The sequence below is a fragment of the Brachyistius frenatus genome, unplaced genomic scaffold, assembly GCF_029030835.1.
Source record: "Brachyistius frenatus isolate BFR_SWC_R1_liver_20210118 unplaced genomic scaffold, ASM2903083v1 Contig_83, whole genome shotgun sequence".
In the NCBI taxonomy this organism is placed as follows: Eukaryota; Metazoa; Chordata; class Actinopteri; family Embiotocidae; genus Brachyistius; species Brachyistius frenatus.
In genome coordinates this window covers 1,729,630-1,745,009 of record NW_027210682.1, presented here as the reverse complement: position 1 = coordinate 1,745,009, position 15,380 = coordinate 1,729,630, and the positions used below count along the sequence as shown (strand labels likewise).

At 41.3% G+C, this 15,380-nt stretch overlaps 1 protein-coding gene across 1 annotated transcript in view; it reads right to left on the bottom strand.

Moving 5' to 3' along the window:
• dnah10 (dynein axonemal heavy chain 10) overlaps positions 1-15,380 on the bottom strand; it is a 28,242-nt gene that overhangs the window by 6,727 nt on the left and 6,135 nt on the right. The window contains exons 19-63 of the mRNA XM_069709581.1: positions 14,872-15,351; positions 14,617-14,775; positions 14,414-14,530; positions 14,207-14,309; positions 13,915-14,093; positions 13,589-13,800; positions 13,171-13,327; positions 12,825-13,058; positions 12,621-12,743; positions 12,296-12,529; positions 11,953-12,176; positions 11,592-11,861; positions 11,319-11,502; positions 11,070-11,204; positions 10,776-10,928; positions 10,434-10,622; positions 10,041-10,187; positions 9,323-9,514; positions 9,055-9,173; positions 8,822-8,980; positions 8,537-8,672; positions 8,343-8,465; positions 8,119-8,250; positions 7,778-7,994; positions 7,335-7,454; positions 7,088-7,233; positions 6,852-7,004; positions 6,493-6,753; positions 6,224-6,396; positions 6,042-6,135; positions 5,730-5,897; positions 5,456-5,644; positions 5,008-5,179; positions 4,721-4,924; positions 4,557-4,637; positions 4,179-4,376; positions 3,913-4,074; positions 3,631-3,805; positions 3,129-3,310; positions 2,870-3,006; positions 2,566-2,783; positions 1,104-1,325; positions 801-948; positions 385-664; positions 34-263 (exon numbers count right to left, since the gene is read on the bottom strand). Of these exons, the coding sequence (XP_069565682.1) occupies positions 34-263; positions 385-664; positions 801-948; positions 1,104-1,325; positions 2,566-2,783; positions 2,870-3,006; positions 3,129-3,310; positions 3,631-3,805; positions 3,913-4,074; positions 4,179-4,376; positions 4,557-4,637; positions 4,721-4,924; positions 5,008-5,179; positions 5,456-5,644; positions 5,730-5,897; positions 6,042-6,135; positions 6,224-6,396; positions 6,493-6,753; positions 6,852-7,004; positions 7,088-7,233; positions 7,335-7,454; positions 7,778-7,994; positions 8,119-8,250; positions 8,343-8,465; positions 8,537-8,672; positions 8,822-8,980; positions 9,055-9,173; positions 9,323-9,514; positions 10,041-10,187; positions 10,434-10,622; positions 10,776-10,928; positions 11,070-11,204; positions 11,319-11,502; positions 11,592-11,861; positions 11,953-12,176; positions 12,296-12,529; positions 12,621-12,743; positions 12,825-13,058; positions 13,171-13,327; positions 13,589-13,800; positions 13,915-14,093; positions 14,207-14,309; positions 14,414-14,530; positions 14,617-14,775; positions 14,872-15,351 (8,091 nt within the window). The remainder of the gene's footprint in view (positions 1-33; positions 264-384; positions 665-800; positions 949-1,103; positions 1,326-2,565; positions 2,784-2,869; positions 3,007-3,128; positions 3,311-3,630; positions 3,806-3,912; positions 4,075-4,178; positions 4,377-4,556; positions 4,638-4,720; positions 4,925-5,007; positions 5,180-5,455; positions 5,645-5,729; positions 5,898-6,041; positions 6,136-6,223; positions 6,397-6,492; positions 6,754-6,851; positions 7,005-7,087; positions 7,234-7,334; positions 7,455-7,777; positions 7,995-8,118; positions 8,251-8,342; positions 8,466-8,536; positions 8,673-8,821; positions 8,981-9,054; positions 9,174-9,322; positions 9,515-10,040; positions 10,188-10,433; positions 10,623-10,775; positions 10,929-11,069; positions 11,205-11,318; positions 11,503-11,591; positions 11,862-11,952; positions 12,177-12,295; positions 12,530-12,620; positions 12,744-12,824; positions 13,059-13,170; positions 13,328-13,588; positions 13,801-13,914; positions 14,094-14,206; positions 14,310-14,413; positions 14,531-14,616; positions 14,776-14,871; positions 15,352-15,380) is intronic.

Genomic DNA, 15,380 nt, shown 5'->3' with positions numbered 1-15,380 from the left:
GACTTCGCTAATGTTTGCTTTAGTCAAACTGACCTCACTGGCTTTCGACTTTGTTTCTTCCAATGTCTGAACAAGCTCTGTGTTATCCAACATGTTGCCTGTAGATGTGGCCAGCTCTCTGAGCAGCGAGTCCCCAAGTTTCTTCAGCAGCTTCTTATTGTCACTTGTCTCTTGGATCAAACGCTCACGCTGCTCCTCCAGTTCCTTCTTCTCAAAACCCATAATAACACTCAGCAGTTGGTCCTCCAGACCCTTAAGGGCCACTGCATTGAACATACAGTCAATAATCAAATAAATGGACAAAAAAACCCTGAAAACTGATTAAGTATGTGCTGTTGAAATGATTCTGATAAAAACTATGGTTGCCATTCCAAAACATCTTACCGGTATAGTTAATGACCATAGCTTTTCCAAACACAGATGGAGAATATTTTGGGTTAGCCAGTTTGGTGTTGAGGTACAGTTTAAAGTTGGGATCATAATGCACCTCCTTGTCACCCAGCATGATGACCTGTCTGCCCTCTGCTCCTTTTATATTCTTCTCCAGGACACCGTCAATCACTGGATCAATGTACTCATCCACATCTTGGAAAAGGAATGGGTAGCCATACTTGATGGCCATCTCTAGCTGTTTCAGGAAGTCTGGGTCATTGAAAGATGAGATCTGGGGCAAAATGGATAATCACAATGTGAGGACTGCATTTCATGAGTTTCCAATGTGCTGATTCTGGGGCTGTCAGCAGAGGGAGGCTGCCTTAAGCAGTCATTTTAAATTTCTATCAGCATAAAACGTTTTGTACCTTGAGATTATTGTTCTCTTCTTTCTTCTTAATCCAGTTGAGGGCTTGCTGTTGAGGGTCAATACACAAGGGAAATCGGCTCCCTCTCGTTGTGAGGATTCCATTCTGCACGGACAGTTCATCTGGAGGCAAACCCTCTGAGCCCCATCTGACATGCAGGGTTTATTGGACACAAACTGTAGTTAGCCCCGCTATACCCACCACCACAATACCTAATTCCTATCATTTAAAATAGCAAATTCACATAATACAGTATGTTTTCACATTTCAAGTTTCCAAAAGTCATGAGCAAACACTCCTCACCTGCTAATTTCTACTTCATCAGTAAGAAGGTTTTCCACTTTGAAAGGCTGGCTCAAGGGGATGCCTCTGTCCTGCAAGTCCTGAGCCCATATTTGGTATACCATTTTATTCCTGAAGTCCCAGCTGAAGGCCCCTTCGTAGCTCAGAAATGCAGCAGAGATCAGACAGTCACCCAGGAGACGACCGCACCGCTGCTTAAAATCATCCAAATCTTTTGTCCACCTGAGTTGGGATAATTTAATTTAATTTAATTGGAGTAGAATAGAGAGATTCAGATTCAGATTCACAGGGATTTGCAGTTTACACAGTCCATACACACAACATAAAAAACTCACAGACAAAGCAGTTTGGCCATTTGTCAGAGGCAACATCTTAACATATCAACATATACAGATCGATACAAGGAAAGGAGCAGCAGTATCTAAAAATAATTTATAATAAGTTATTGATAAAAATAAGTTATAGTCCATACAGGTAACCAAATTCAAAGGCTGCCTCAGGGCCCGCTGTCAGCATTTAGAGGCCTTATAGCAGTGGGAATAGAGGACTGAAAGTAGCAATTTGTTCTACTCGTGGCACATTATAACATCGGTCTGAGGACATCACAGTGAACACACTGGACAGAAGATGATCTGTTTGGCTGACAATTCCTTTTGGTTTTTGGGTCATCTGTTTCTTCCAGAGGGAGCGCAAGTCCCTTTGCTGGACTCAAATTATCTTGGAGCAGACGACCACAATACTATTCTTGTCTTTCACAGACAGTTAAACCAGCAAATAAATGAGAAAGTTAAAAGACTTTCAATAAATGACTGGTAAAAGTTACACAAAATAGTATCCCAGAAACTAAAAGAGTTTAGCTTCCGCAGTAAGTGAATTATTTGTTGTCCTTGACAACTGACTCTGTGTTAACATCAAACTTGATTTGAGAGTTGAGCACTGTTCCTAAATACTTATATGTATCTACAATTTCAACATCTTCACCATGTATTTTGCTAGTTTTTGGTCTGTTAGTGTTCTGCTTGAAATCAATGATTAGTTCTTTAGTTTTTCATATGTTAAGATCAAAGATGTTGTCATCACACCATTTAACAAGGCAGGTAGCGCAGAACCATGGTCTGACTGTGGGCCCTGGAGAAGAGACATTTGGGCAGTGTCATCAGAGAATTTCACAAGATAGCTGCCTCCTTGAGAAGTCCTGCCTGTATGCATGATAAAAAGTAGGGGGGCAGGACACATCCCTGAGGTGAGCCTGTATTTGAGACCTTGGTGTTGGCTATATGTTTATTCAACAAGTTTATTCAACCTGCTCAATTCTGTCTGTCAGAAAATCTAAAAGCAACAATAAAACCTGATGAGGCAGCTGATAGGTGGGGACCAAAAGTGATGAGGGAAAGAATATTAGAACAAAACAAGTACATTTTATACTAGGGTTGGTTAGGCTCATAGTCTTTTATAACCTCACCTTACATTCTCAGAGCTCAGACCAGAGATGAGTTTGTCAGCAGCTACCAGCCTTTTCTCCATGAGCTCAGCCTCTTCCTGTAGCAGCTGTTTCTCCGTAATAGCAGCTTGGTACTTCTCTCCAAGAGCCTGTAACTCTTTCTGAATATCGCTAAGCTCACTCTGAATGTGCTCCAGCTCCCGCTTACTCTGAAAGAAGTTCTTCTCTAGGCGTGCCAACTGAAAATAATATGACAATGTGGCTGTTTAATCTATATTTCTCTTACTACAGGGTGGTGTAAGAACACGTACAAAATTTGCATTACCTTTTCTCTCTTAGGTTTTATCTCCCTGGCAACCTCACAGTAACCCATGATTGCCTCGACAAACTTGAACATTCCTGATCCAGCCTTACTGATGGCTTGCATCTCCTCAAAGCTTGTCTGGAGGTTCTTTAGGAAGCCTAACCAGGGGAAAGCACAGGGGGGGGCGGAAATTGTGGAATTCTTGGCAGACTTAAATGCCATTATCACAGTCCATGCATATGGGTATCATTATTGGAATTTTCCTTTGAAGTCAACGTACCTTTAACAGTCCTGACCTGGTTGTTACTTATGGAATCACAGTCCATCTCCATCAGTGAGCGCAGGAAGTTAGCCTCTGACATCATCCCCTTGGCTGACTGCCAATTGATTTCTTTGTTGCCCCGCAACACCAGGATGCACTCACATACCACCTGCACCTGTTTTGGTGGTTTGGCAAATGATCTACACAATGGACCAGCAGGAAAAGGCAGATAGAGGGAGAGGATTGGTTAACAGTTATCTTTTTGGTCAGATACTTTATGTTAAGCCATGATTGATCAGTGCTTGATTCAACTTTCTAGATTGTTAGCCACCTGTACAGTATGTTTTTGGGTTATCATTTGTTTTCCACACAGAGGTTCAGTATAGGTATCTATACTATCTATATACCTATATCTATATAGATATATATATCTATAATACCTTTGACATTGTTTATTGATAAATGTGGCTATCTTATCTAGCTATTTCAACAACAGAATGGATTAAGGAGGAGTGTTTACCGGATCTCTGTGACATCAGACTTGTCTAGGTCTTGCAGGGCAGTGCGGGCTGCCTCTAATGCTGGCAGAGCTTCAGTCAGGGAACTTTCAGCTTCCTTCTTCTCAACAGCTATGACTTTGTTCTGCTCTTCAATCTCTTTGGCTTTGTCTTCTGCCAGAGTCCTTTTCTCCTCAGCTAGAGGGAATAGTTATTTGTAAGTTTGTGGTATCTGTGTTTGGTCTCAGAAGAGTACAGTACATTGTTTATTTTGACCAAAAGTTAAAGTAATCCTACTCACTGACCTACACTTGTGTTTGTGGAAATCTCCTCCAGCAGGTCTTCACAAGCTTTGGACTTTTCAGCAAGGACCACCTTTTGATCTGCTAGCTTTATATTCAGTTCAGCTAGCTGCACACTGGCTTCCTTCAATTTATCCAAACCTCCCTCTAGACGCTTGCACTGTGCTGGAATAGAAGAGAACAAGTTAACAGTCTCAGAAAGTAGTTGTGGCACAAGTGAGACCCTTTGAATAGACGTATTGAATTTATAACCTGTTCCATCTTCTTACCCTGGATATCTTGATTCTTTTCCTCCAGGAGGTTAAAATAGGTGCTAATAAAGTCCAAGTAGTTCTTTGGAGTAACATAGTTGTAACGTCTGAGTTTTTGCTGGAATAGCTTGCTGTCGTCATCCACAGACCTATGGACCATGCAAACATGATCTATAACTGCTGCAGAGTGCACCTCTGGAATCATTGGATTGTCACCTGTAGAAAGACAAAAAATAAAACAAAACGATTGGAATTTTCTTGATTTTGGGACAATATTCCAGCTGTAGGTCTTATCACAACCAAGTAAAGTAAAACAGTCCTTAAATGGTCAACAACAAACTTTTTCCATGACAAATGTATTTAAAAAAACAAAACATGAATGTGTTTCATTCCCACCAAGGAAAGACTGAGCCACTGCAAGTAATGCCTGGGGAGGCCAAGGTAGGTACCAATCTATCACAGTGTTGTTCATCAGCCCTGAGAAAAAAAAGGTACACACAGTCAGTAAAACAAAACCAGAAATTATATTATGTCAAGTGAAGCCCAAGCACATATTTCACCTGGGAAGTTCCTGCAGCGTGTTCTTAGGGTGTCTCCTGCTGGAGACATGCCTAAAACAATGTGTAGATTGTTGGCACTTTTGTTGACAAAGTACCTCCACACACTCTCTTTAGAAGGACCTGCTCCCATCTTAAGAGCCTCATCACGAAGCTGGTTCAGAATTGACTCCTTCTCATCATCAGGGAACAAAGCAGGAACAATGCCTATGAAGAGAGAGCATGATCAAAGCACTGCTTTTAAGAAAGATCAAACAAGTGTGGCTCATGGTACGAGAGAGATATCCAACCTGAGGTGAGCATGTTGTTTATAAGTTCCAAGAAACCTTCCTCAGCCACATGAGCATCAGTAAAGAGGAACACTGTATTCTTATTTTCAATGCCAAGCTTCAAATACAGTGTTTTCAGGTCGTCGCGGAAGCTGGACTCACTGTATCCTCTGTTTAGTATTATCTCAAACACCTGGGACAAACAGAGTTAATTACTACGTGCTGGAAATGTATTTGCAAATACAGTTTAATTCTGCTTAAACTCAAAAACTCAAATTTTCTTTTCCATTATTCCTTTAGTGGTTTTACAATTACAAGACTTGTGTTTCCACATAGGAAGACAGTGTCATCTAGTGGTGAACTTGTCTGTTCGGGAAGGTACATATAAACCTAAAGAAATGAACATCGGAAATGTATACGGCACTGACAATAATTTGCCCTTAATCACACACTTCATGTGTTTTACAACCTCACAGCCAGCAGTGAAGGCAGCGAGCTTGGTGAGGGACTGCTTGCCAGAACCACCCACACCAACAAGCAGTGCATGGCCACGATCAATGCGGATGATGCGGTGCACGCGGGTGAGATGTTCCAGAGCATCGTCAAACAGGACGAGGTTCATCCTTGACTTGTTATCATTGTATTCTTCTAGAATTTCCTGCAGACAGAATACAGCATTAAATCATTGCAACAAATGTCCAAAGTTATATAGTTAAGTTATACAGTTAACAACATGATAACACCTGAAACATGGCTTTTGATGCATCATAGTCTTGAATGTCCTCATAGACCCTAGGTTCCGTCTCACTGAGGGCTGTCCTGTAGTCTCCAAAAAGAATTGGGTCCCTCATGACTGCCTCCATATCTGACTGGAAATGCTCCTCAATCAGATTCTTTATGTGGCCTTGGACCTGGTGGAAAAAACACATTGGATAAAGTTGAAAACTGCAAAATAAAAATGTATGCAGAGGAACAATTACACACATTGTATTTGCCCTTGTAATCAATATAAAGGAAAATGTCCAGTAAGTCTCTATGAGTATTATTAGTATTACCAAAGCTTTGTCAGTTTCATTAATGAGTCTGTCGTGGAAGATTCTCAGGCACTCATTTCTCCAGACTCGCACAAACTGGGTGGCAGTCAAAAACCTGTGAAGGGGAAATCAGAGAAAGCACAGACATCTAGAAACATAGACTTCTGTTAATCTGTCACTGGAGTGAATGTGCTGGATCAGACCTGTCAGGTTTGGTTAAGGTCAGTCCATTGTAGACTCTTGACAGGTCTCTCAAGTTGAAGATGTAGTGGAACTTGGAGGGAGTGGGTGGCATCTCTCTGATGACGATGTTGTAGAGTTCCAGTGTGCAGTAGGTGACTTTATCACACACCTTCTGTATGGCATCCTCAAATGACTAAAATATTTGATAAGATTCATTAAATCTGAGTAATGAGAGATGAGAGGCTGAGATTCTAATGTGTTTTGATTCATTTATGAAATAGATACTCACTCTGGTGTGGCCTTTGATAATGGAAGCATAGATAAGCTCGAGGGACTCCATTGTAGGGAAGGGGATGCTGAAGACACTAAAGAGAGAGATGAAGCGAGGATCTACCTCATTCCTCCCACCTCCTGGCTTTCCCATGGCGGCAATGAAGCCAAGGTCTTTGAGGATTTTGTAGTTCAGCTCCTTTCCTCTGTCATACATGCCTCCTCGGTCCAACAGCAGCTTCAGAAGTGCAATAGGCTGTTGTGTGCCGTAACTATCCACCTGGACAAGTTTATTAAAAAATATTTAAAACATACAAGTGCTATCACTCACCACAGTGAAGGAAATAAAACATATGTTTGAAGGCTTGGAGCAGGTACCTTTGGCATATTCATGTCATCCATAAAGACCAGCAGTCTCTTCCCCATAGGAGGTCCATAGGTGTCTTTGGTCCTTTTCTCCACATTAGCCTCTAGGTTTCTCTGCAGGTCCAGTGAAGTTGTTCTGGATGAGAAGTTGATGATCAGAGTAGTCTATAAACACAAAGGAAGAGAAATTTAAACTCCAAGACATAAGAAATGTAAATATATCCATGGTCAGTCATGGTTTGACGTACCTGTGTATCTGCATTAACGTTCTTCAGGAAGTTAAGAATGGTGGCAGTCTTGGAAGTACCAGACTCTCCAACCAGTAGCACCGGCCTCTTTATCTTCACCATCTGTTCCAGGATCCAACTGGCTCTTGTGGTGTCAATAGTTGGCACTAAAGCAAAGGTAGAAATCAAGGCCAAAAAGCTTAAATCCTTGTGTATGTATTCACACTTAATTTGTCCTCTCTTCACAGATTACAGAAAAAACCATTACCTAGGATATCAATGAACTTCATTTCAGGGTTGTGAATGTATTTGGTGACCAGGGAACTCCAGGGAACCCACTTCATCCGCGTTCCATCAAAATGGAAATCATACAGTGTGGGGAGGTGTCCTGTGTGGATGCAGTCATTTTGTAATTCGTAATGAGTGACATAATAAAATACACTTGCATGTATGCTTGTGGACAATATACTGAGAAAAAAGTAAAGGTATGTTTTCATTATATGTATTAATTCAATACCAAACCATAAAGCAATCCAGTCTGTTGACTATCAATGAAGAGGGATGATATATATTTTTAAATAATCTCATATTATCTAATCTCTACAATAAAATATTAAATGTATCAATCAAACTGAAAATGAAAAGGCATAAAATTGCTTAATCTCGATAATGCATGTCAATTTTATCATCGGGAAAATCCTTGCTCTTTACCTGGGATCTCACCAGGTCCAGCCTGGACTTTCTCATCATGCACTGTGGTTAAGCAGGAAAGCCTTTTGATGATCTCATCAAACTTGATCCTGCCATCCTCCAGCAATGTAGCCCCTAGTGAGCAGTACAGAGCTTCCAGAAAGTAACACTCCAAGACTTCAGCACTGCTGCTCTGACTCTCAAGCACTGCATCCAGTGTCAAGCACAGCTGAGTCACCTGAACACACCATCAAAACATACACAATCATTTCAAGCAGTCCGAATATAACGGGACTACACCACTCTTCAAATACAACAACACGGGTATTGGAGAACATTTGAAATGGAGGAGATTGACCTACCATGTTTAGATCTGTCTGAGGGACAACAGTCTTTAGTTTCTGGCCCTGTTTGCCATCCACAATACCATCCACAATCATGTCAATGGAGCTGTGTACATACTTATCAAACAGTTTGGTGAGCACTTCTTGTTCCTGGAAAAACAAAAAAACAAAGACATGGCTGAGATGTAATCAAATTATAACCTAGTACAATTATTAAATAGTGAATACATTTTTTCTCATACCTTGTCAGGTCTGCTGTTCACCCATCTCTGCCAGTATGGGGTATATCGCAGGTTTTTGGGGTCAACAAAAACCATCCCACAGCGGGAAACAGTAGCAGGGGAAGCATACTGCAGATCTCCAACCTGTGAAAGCAAAGTTCTCTTAAAATATGCTCTGACAGCTGGTTTGCTGCTATCTTCAAATTCTGACAAACCTCAAACAGCAGCGCACAATGATTTTGTAAACGGATCCGTTCTCCGTTAGCTAGAGTGAGGAGCTTGTTATCATCCATCACTGAGTTCATATTCTCGACCCAAAGAGCATCCACATCCCCATCAAACAGAGCGTACCTGTGAGCCAAATACACGGTTTTTAATGTACTATTTGACCGAAATTCTTTGTTCTTCTCACAATTTGTGATCGTTTGAATGGCATCATTTACATATTGTATTATTTACATATAATGATTATATGTCTCCTTTAATTTGTCACTTTTTACCTTCGCTCTTGTTTTTCAGTCAGCTTGTTGATGTCACGGAAGATGTTGGATAAGATCCCATCAGTCCAGTCTCGCGTGTCAGGGTCCAGAAAACCATAAAGTTCAATGACACTCATAGCTTTAGGGTTCAGAGGATATAGCTTGGTTTGCAATCCCAATCTGATGACAAAATAAAATGAAGGTTACTATAGTCCCCACAGACAACCATGAGGGTGATGTGGAGTGACACTGACTTGGTCTGAGCTTGACATAATGTGCTGATCACGACCGATTTCCCTCCACCTGTTGGGCCCACAATCATAGTAGTGTGCCTGGTCATCATCGTCTCATACATTTGCACCACTTTATCCACCTGAAACCACAGACAGCATGAATTATGGGGTATATCAACATCTAGACATTCACACACTGAAACTAATTATTTGCCAGTGAAACTCAATAGTCATTAAATTATGAAAGCCTGTATCCTAAAGAATTAAATCTAAGACCCAGATGAAACACCTGGTGTGACAGCATGACACATTTTTTCTCCTGCAGGGTCTGTTCCACAGCATCATTGAAGTTAGGGTAGCGAACACGTGGACAGTCCAACCCTGGGAACAGGTCTGAGATCAGTCCGAGGAACAGGGGGACATCCTCAAACACAAACTTTGGAAGGTTCATGTCCCTGAGAGCTCGCATCAACACCACATTCTGCAAAGAAGAAAGACAGAAGTGAAGAAAGACTCAAAGAATGAAAGAGAATTTACAGTATGTGTACATAAGGATCAAAGTCAAAATATTATATTCCCAAATAACTCCTACTTTTTTCAGCGAAAAACAAAATTTTTGTACACGTTGCACACAAATGTATTATTTTGATATAGGGCTTAGTGAGGGTATTTTAATCGGCGACAGTTTTTAGTTGAGATTGCAACACATACAAATTATGTGAAGCAGTAAAACCTATAATAAAGCACTACAAGATCAGATTTGTGTTTCTTTCTCAAGTTCTCTGTGGCATTTCTCAACAAGAAATGTTGCAAGACTCAGGACACAACTTAAATCTTTGTCATAAAACCTCTAAATCGAGCACTTGGCCATCTAAACAAATTCCCAAAATGTTCTCAACCTTTTGTCTATACTGTATATGAGGGATCACAAATACAGTTGTAGTTACTTACTTTTTTGTTTACTATATGAAAAGCAAACACACAAAAAAAACTTCTTTAGCCCCTACCTCACTGAGGTCTGGTGAGCCTCTCTTCAGCTCTCCTGCCATCACTAGGACAGACTTGAGAGCTCGTAGGCCAAAGTCATAATGAAACTGCTTGGACAGCTGCTCACGACCCAGCTTGTACAGTACTGTCATCTTCTTTGCCAGCACCTGAAATTAACATATATGAAGAAATAAAATTCTCGGAAACTGACACATGGACTGACACTTTTCGTTCAATGCATACAAATAGCAGACAATCTTCAAGGTAATCCATCATAAATCTTCTTGGAATTTCCCCACTACTTGAGAACACAATAGTAATGCATGTATACAGTTCATTACACATTGTTTCAGACAAAAGCATCAGCTAAATATTAACAATTAAATTTGTGCATTTGTGTGTACATTGGTCACCTTGGCCATTAGGAAGCCCTCAGAAAAGAGCATGATCTCACAAATCTGCTGCAGGTCAGGCACAATGACCACCACAGGCCGGAAGAGGGCTTTGACAGATTCTGGGAGCTCTGTACGTCCTGCATAACCAGGGTTCATTGTGATGAAAATCCCTATGCGGTCATCCAGACTGATCTCTTGCCCCTCAAACTGATGTGCATAGTGAGAAGGAATTTTTTTTTAGGAGAAGTAAAAGTCAACAATTCTAAGCAATGGCTAAAAAAGCATATACATTATAATGATCAAAATAACATTCAACCTTTTGAAATAATTACTGATCCTGCATATGAACAACAGACACACCTGAAACCTTTTAAGGTGTAGAATGAGAGCATTGCGGATAGTCTGGATTTGGGAGGAGACAACTGACAACACTGAGGCATCGATACGATTGAACTCATCAAAGCAGCCCCAGGCTCCACACTGGGCAAGGCCAGAGAAAATCTTACCAAGAGCCTGCACACAAAACGGAAAAGAACTGAAGTAAAAAAGCTCAGGACAAATGATGATGTTGCATTTTTCCAGCATTAGGACAGCATTGGAAAATGTCAGACAACAGATATTTTTCAGTAGCTGTTGGTTCCTCAGGCTTCTTACCATGAAGTCCATGCCCTCGCCACAATTTGTAACTACACAGAGAAGGCCTAAAGCCTTGGCCAGATCTTTAGTGGACTCTGTCTTTCCTGTACCGGCTGGTCCAGCAGGAGCTCCACCCAAGAACATGGACAGGGCCTGTATCACAAATTCACACACATATACTCACACATCCTGTTGTCAGAACAAACTGACAAAACATGTTGCCTATGTGTCTGCTTAAGAGTTACAAATTTGCAAGGCGTCTCAGACCTGCGTGAGGGTGAGGTAGATCCTGTCTGTCAGTGGGGTTATAACCAATCGACCGTTCAACCCCATGTATTCATAGCCATAAGAGAACGAGGCACTGCACTGGTGAACAAAGAGGTCGTCATGTTTCTTCACCCAGTAGAATCTTAGTTGGCTTTCCCACTCAAATTCTTGTGCGTTCATTATACTGGAAAGAGATTGAAGCTTTTAGTTCACAATTAAACACACTGTAACGTACAAATTGAAAAAGTTAAAACCTGCCATGGTTTGCTTTACCTGTTACGGACAAAGCTGTCCACAATGTCTCTGGCATGGACATCAATGATGAGAACGGTGTTGATCTTTCGTCTGTCATTTTTGTTCAAAGGGTGAGTGATGCGTTTTACCAGCTCATCGATCTGTCGGTGCATTTTCTCAGCATAGTTCTTCAGCGCGTGCTTTTGTCCTTTCTTCACCTTTTCAAAGATATCCTCCACCTCCAAGGTCCACCACACTTGATTGGCAGCCAGCACCATCATGCCCTGATACAGCAGCATCCAATCCACCCTGAGAAACATGGGAGTGACTAATTTAGTGTGGCCCATTTTCATACACAGACACGGGGGAAATCCCTCACACACATATAGTATTCACACACCTACTCCTGTCTTCACAGTAACAGAAGATTGCTTCCTTGGTGATGAGCCTGTTAGTCCTCCTCATCTCCTGTAGTACTGCCATCATCCACTCCTCCACTCTGCCCTCCACTGGGATGGGCTTCCTCAACTCCATCACCTCACCCTCAGCAGACACCATGGCTCCAACTACTGTATCCCCATCGCTTTCCACAACAAATCTCAGAGATGCTATATTGTCATACATCTTGTGGAACAAAGAAAATAAAAAAATTAACAAAGTAATTGTTTCACACGTGGCAAACAGTGATCCCAGGGGCTTATGACTTTTCTAGCTCTCCTTGAATGTCTGTAGGGGCCCGATACCTTGATGATGTGTTCCTGGACACAGGCAGGGTCGCTACTTCCCAGAATGCTAAGCAGTTCATCATCAGAGATGAAGAAGAAGCGAGGAAATGCATTTCGTTTGGAGTCCAGGTAGTCATTAAGACTCTTCTGGCACTTCTCTAGACCATCACTTAGGGCATGCAGGTCTGTTAGCCGGTTGGGAACCAGACAACATCGTTTGATGTTTGCGTTCCTCACAGTGTCGTTCATTATCTATACAAAAATGATTGAGATGTTATTATTTTGACATATCCATTAACAAAGTACTTTGGTTTTATCAGGCTAACATTACGGCAACACCTACGTCTTTAAACTTCTTGTCAATGTTATCAAATTTCTTTGCTTCCTCAGGTAACTGCGAGGAAATGTCTCCACCAATGAAGATGCTCTCCAAGTACATCCATTTCCGCTGTACCAGCAACCATACCTGTGCAAGAAATATTTTTTTTAATAACGATTTTGTTAATCAGCAGAAATGGGATGGGAAATATGAACACTCTTAACTGACCTCTATGGTCTCGCTGATGAGGGATAAATCTTTTTCCCATTGTTGTATGGCGCTAAGAAAAGGGCCAATAAAACGGCTGCCGGCCATGCTCTGTAAGTTCATAAGATCATTGTCCACATTCAGCAGGATCTCGTCGACGGTACCCAGAATGTAACCGCGCTCCTGGGTGCCCTTAAAATAGGGCTGCACACTAAACTCCATGTTAACCCAGGTCTCAACCATTCCCTTCACTCCCTGGAAGCACACACATACAAGAATATATATTCTATAAGCATTTGTGATATCACTGACATTCTGATTTAATTGATAGCTAACTCCAGTTTGAGATCATTCCAAAAAAGCTTACATTCTCAATACTGAGCTCTTTTACAGCAGAGGAGACAATGTCACCAATGACATTAGCATGTTTGTGCAACTCCATAGCAAACATGTTCTCCAGCGTGAAAGTGTCAGGATTCATTTCAAAGCTAGTGCCGGTCCTTTCCATCAGCTCCTTCCAGTGCCTGAAAAAATATGTTAATTTTTATTAAGTGTTTAATTTAGTCGTACATATCACATTTATGTGAATTTCCTGGCCTATGTAGCTACATTTTCAATATGTCATACTCTATTTATATTATACCTGTTTCATCCATATTAGGTAAAAAATATTCAATTAAAATCTAAATGCCCCAAAAATATTTCACCCACAGTTATCAATTGGCATTTTGTTTTGGGTGTCAGATTTATTCCAGTTTTGTTCTGGTTTCAATCTTGACACTGACCTGTCTCTTAGGGCCTCATTCTTCAGGTCCAATAGAAGAGGCAGAGACTCTCTGAACTCTTTCAAACGTCCATCAAGGAAGAAGGCCACAGGCAAGGCCCGCACGTGTTTGGGCAGCTGCCTCAAACGTTTGATGAAAGCCTCAATACCCTCCTGCAGCAGCTGGATGTTTAGATCTACCCACAAGGTCTGAGACCACTCTGTCTGTGCATCCTGAAAGATTTAAGGACAAGCACATGAAATGCTTGGAAAACTACATTGCAAAAAATGTTGTGGAATGTATGCTGATGCAATTTACATTTTTGATTGACAACCACCACATCCCACCTTTTGAGCTTTATATACGTCATATATCTGTCTCAGTCCATTCATTTCCTTCTGTATGCTGGTAACTGCTGAGTATGTGGTGACTGGTAGGTTCAACAACTTCTCAGCATTAGTTAGATCCTGCCGCACTGCCACTGTCTTGGCAAGGTCCGCCTCGTATTTTCCCATAATGTTCAGTCCTGCAAAGAACAAGAGCAAGAAACTGATTCCTACCTCCACCACATTTCAACAGTTGACATATATTATTGTTCTAGATGCAACAACTATAGGCAATAACTAAGTGCAAAAATACCTTTGTCCAAATCATCTCCCACTGCTCCTGGGCCGTGCATGTTGAAGCTTTCAGCAAAGCCAGACAAATCTTGCTGGAAGTCTGCAATCTTATCCTTTGTAGTCTTTGAGAGTCACGACAGGAAGAATAGGAGATGTAAATATCCACTTCTAAAACAAAGGTACTTTTAGTTTTCGGTTTCAGGTGTGTGTGGGTTTGAGGTCTTACCACAGTAAATGATTTCTTGACACCTGTCAGACTTCGATCCACTTGTCTGGATTCTGTAAACAGGTCACTCCATATCTGGCCAATGTTGGCCGTCAGCTCCAATTCATCCTCTCCAACCTGGAGCACATAACACACAAGAAGTTCAACATGGGAAACAATATCAATGTTGAAAGGACATTAATTTAACACTAAACACACAGTACCTGCACTTTCTGCATGGCCAGTGTTCTGTATCTTTCTTGGATGTCATTGATTCTCATCTCTACATCCAAAGACATGTCCCTGATGTCTGAGATTGTGCCAAGGATGGACTTCAGGTCTTCAAAAGTGTCAGGGCTCTGTTTCAACTTCTGGGAGAGTTGCTGTTGTATAAATAATCATAAAGATAAATCACATATGAAAATCAAAGAATATTTACTACAGACACATTATACAAAATGTGTCGCATTATTCAATACCATGAGTTCATCTCTTAAGTTGAACAGATCCTCTTTGGTAGGCTTGTTGAGAAAGAAACCCAGTGATGTGATCCATGACTCAGCAGTCTCCCGTACAGTGTTGGCCAGAGGCTCCATGTTTATACGGACGATGTTCTTATCGTTAAACAGAGGCTCCAGCATCACTTCCTGATGGATACGAGCAATGAGCTGCAGCTTGTCATCATACAGGACGCATGATGGTTTCTGTGCTGCAAACTTTTCATTATCAATGGTTTTGTCTCTTGACCAAAGAGGCCGATAGCGTTTCCAGTGGCTAATGTGGCGATCCACAGAGATGAGCAGCTGCTGGATGTTCTCAGATACTATCTTGCCACTCTCATTTATCTTAGAATTTTGCCACACATCATTGTAGAAGGTAAATGTCACTGGCTCTTCTTCAGCAACCACATGTTGTTGAGTGCACTCAATGCAGGTTCCCCGCTTCCAACGCATAAATTGCTTAAACACAAACACATGGCCCAATTCAA